This window comes from Fusarium graminearum, chromosome 2 (assembly GCF_000240135.3).
Source record: "Fusarium graminearum PH-1 chromosome 2, whole genome shotgun sequence".
NCBI lineage: Eukaryota > Fungi > Ascomycota > Sordariomycetes > Hypocreales > Nectriaceae > Fusarium > Fusarium graminearum.
This window is the reverse complement of record NC_026475.1, coordinates 4978026-4980813: the sequence shown is the minus strand read 5'-3', so window position 1 is coordinate 4980813 and position 2788 is coordinate 4978026. Positions and strand designations below refer to the sequence as shown.

Sequence of the window (2788 nt, the reverse complement as noted above, 5' to 3'; positions counted from 1 at the left end):
CAACACATACATAGATAGCTTTATTGCGTTCCCGACCGGCTGGTCCCACCCTGAGACCGCCAACATTTTGCCCCCAACCTGCGGAGGAGTGCATCCTATTCATCACTCCGTCATTCATTTTCCTCCCCTTGGGACCCTACTGTATAAAATTCTTTTCGGTCCCGCCCCTCTCCGTCATCACAGAGGCTTTCTTGCGCAGTTGCAGACACGCACACCCCCCTCCCCCTGCAAGGTCGCGAGTCGCTCTCAGCAGGACGAGAGTCAGTGTATCGTGGGAAGATACACTTTGACACACCCTGGTCCCTCTCAGGCTCCCAGACGCTAGACCCTCTTCGCCTCTGGGCTCTCGGCAGAGTCCACCGTACCAGGCCGATTTCAACATCGCACTATATTAGTGTGTCGCTCCCCAAGAACTACGGGCAACCTAGCCCGACCTCTCTCTGATCGAGGAAAAGTGAACTATCCTTGCCCTAGGCTCCATTCCCCCATCTCTATCTTCCCTCCCCAGCAAGATCCGCGCCCAAGGACTCGGCCTAGGTGCTCGCATCACACACTTAACCATAAACCAACCTTTGGTCTTGCAAACGGCGCTACTACTGCCGCCGCCAACAACATATACTGCCGCGCCGCCGCAAGTCTCGTTGCAAGCGCTCAGCCATTACCCTTCTTTCCCCTGTTACCAACAAACACCAACTTGACGCGGGTCTGAGCTAAAACCTCGCCGGCCATTTCTTTATCATCAGCCCCGTGGAGCTGTAGCATGTCTTTGGTGCCAACACAGCAACCTCATACCTTTGTTGACAACCGCGCATCGCTGCACACTGCTTCCAACATCGCGAAACTTGGTTCCGAGGCGACCCTAGACACGCTCCTCAGCTCTCCCAACTCTATGGAACGAAGTGCTACGGAGTACTCGCAGTCAGGTTTGCCTTCGCCCTATCCAAGCAACTTCGGCGACACCAATTCTGAAGGTTCGAGGGCAGATCACGCATCTGCTGCGCAATATCCTGTCAAGCAGGAAGTCAACTACTCGACATCGGCCACCCCCACCTCCGAGTACGGCGTTTATCCTCAAACCGCCCGATCAGGATCTTTCCCAGAGCACGTCCAGCGTTCATACCATCCTGCAAGCAGCGCCAGCAGTGGAAGTATGGCGCAACAACAGAACAGTCCGTCAATGCCCCAGCAGGATGGGCGTAGCCATCAGACCCATCCGGTCAAATCTGACAACGATGTTCCTATAGATCCGTCCATCGCCGCCCCGAGCCCTACCTACGCGTCTTATGGGCAGCATTCTCCCTACGCGCCCAACCCAGACATGACACACAGCTATTCTCACCCTGGTGGCGGCATGTATGCCCAGCCTCGGCCAGACTGGGCTGGTTATGGACAACACGGTGGTGCGCCGTTGACTCCTGGCCACCCAGTTTACGCCCAGAACGCAGCCTCTGCGCAGCCTCCTCAACGACCTAACCAGGTATGTTGAAATTGAACGGGCATGTATGAGATGAGTTGAGCTTGAATGAGAACCTTGCGCGTAACATCCTTTGAACTTTTTGGACGCGTTGGCTCACAGGTCACAATCTTGTTTCATGCGGGGTCTGTTATTTGTTCCATGCGACTGTGTCTAACCCATCTTAGGTTTACTCTTTCGTCCCTATTCCAGGCGCGCAGCAGCACAAGCGACCTCGGCGACGATATGAAGAAATTGAGCGCATGTACAAGTGTGGCTGGAACGGCTGCGAAAAGGCCTACGGTACACTGAACCACTTGAATGCTCACGTCACCATGCAGTCTCATGGCCAGAAGCGAACTCCAGAGGGTAAGCTTTGAACGCGTGTTTTTAACAAGAATGAACATGGGCTTACCCATGGACACAGAATTCAAGGAGATCCGAAAGGAGTGGAAGCAGCGAAAGAAGGAAGAAGAGGCCAACCGCAAGGCCGAAGAAGAGCGACAACGCCAGGCAGCGGCCGCGGCAGCTGCTCAAAATGGAGGCCCCGACCCCCAAGGACCTGATGGCACTCCTACCTCATCCTACCCCGGCTCACGGCCTGTTCAGTTGCCTCCCATCGGCTACCAACCTGCTCAGTACCCGCCTCCACCATCGGCGGTTCCTCAACAGCCACTTCCCGATTACAACAACAGCCATATGTACTCCAACTACCAGCCTCACTCGCCCTATGCGCAACCTAGCCAGGGCATTCCTTACCAATGTATGTCGGAAAGACAGAGGGTGGCTTAGTTGATGAACTAACCAGGCTTAGCAAACGGCGCGCAACCCCCAAGCCACTGAGGTGGATGGTCAAGCAAGGATCAAGGTTCTAGAGGAGGAAAGTCATCAAAAGTCAGGATGGAAAAGGAATACCCGCTGTACTATATTGGAACTGCCGTGTTGTCATTGATCTTTGTGTCAACGCAGACTTGACGTGAGTCTCTTGACGACACGGTGGATTTTGGGATTGTGGAACGTCGCCATACGATTTCATGATCCGGTAATTACCTCTCTGTTTCGACAATGGCAGCCCCTTTGGTCGGTGCTTTATCTTCCGCTGGGGTTCCGGCATATATGTTCAGTCGCTGGACCGCTTTGCTTCTTGGTTTTGGTTTTGGAGTTTACGCATACACGCTCTTCGACAAGATGTTGGGTTGGGGAGTTACCGATTTCTATTTATGAGCATCAGGTTGTCGGTCAAGGGACGGTCCTGGAGGTTCGGCGTGGTTTATCTGCATTTGAGACGATTTGTTATGTTTTTGGAGGCATGGCTGATTCTCAGCTGACACGGAA

General features: G+C 53.9%; 1 protein-coding gene across 1 annotated transcript; it reads left to right on the top strand.

Moving 5' to 3' along the window:
- Window positions 1-760: 760 nt before the first annotated feature.
- On the top strand, window positions 761-2296 carry FGSG_04134 (uncharacterized protein; the record flags this gene model as incomplete). The annotated part of the gene is made up of 4 exons (XM_011323195.1): window positions 761-1477; window positions 1642-1822; window positions 1881-2216; window positions 2268-2296. The coding sequence occupies 4 exons, from the start codon at window positions 761-763 to the stop codon at window positions 2294-2296; spliced, it is 1263 nt and encodes a 420-aa protein (XP_011321497.1).
- Window positions 2297-2788: the final 492 nt, after the last annotated feature.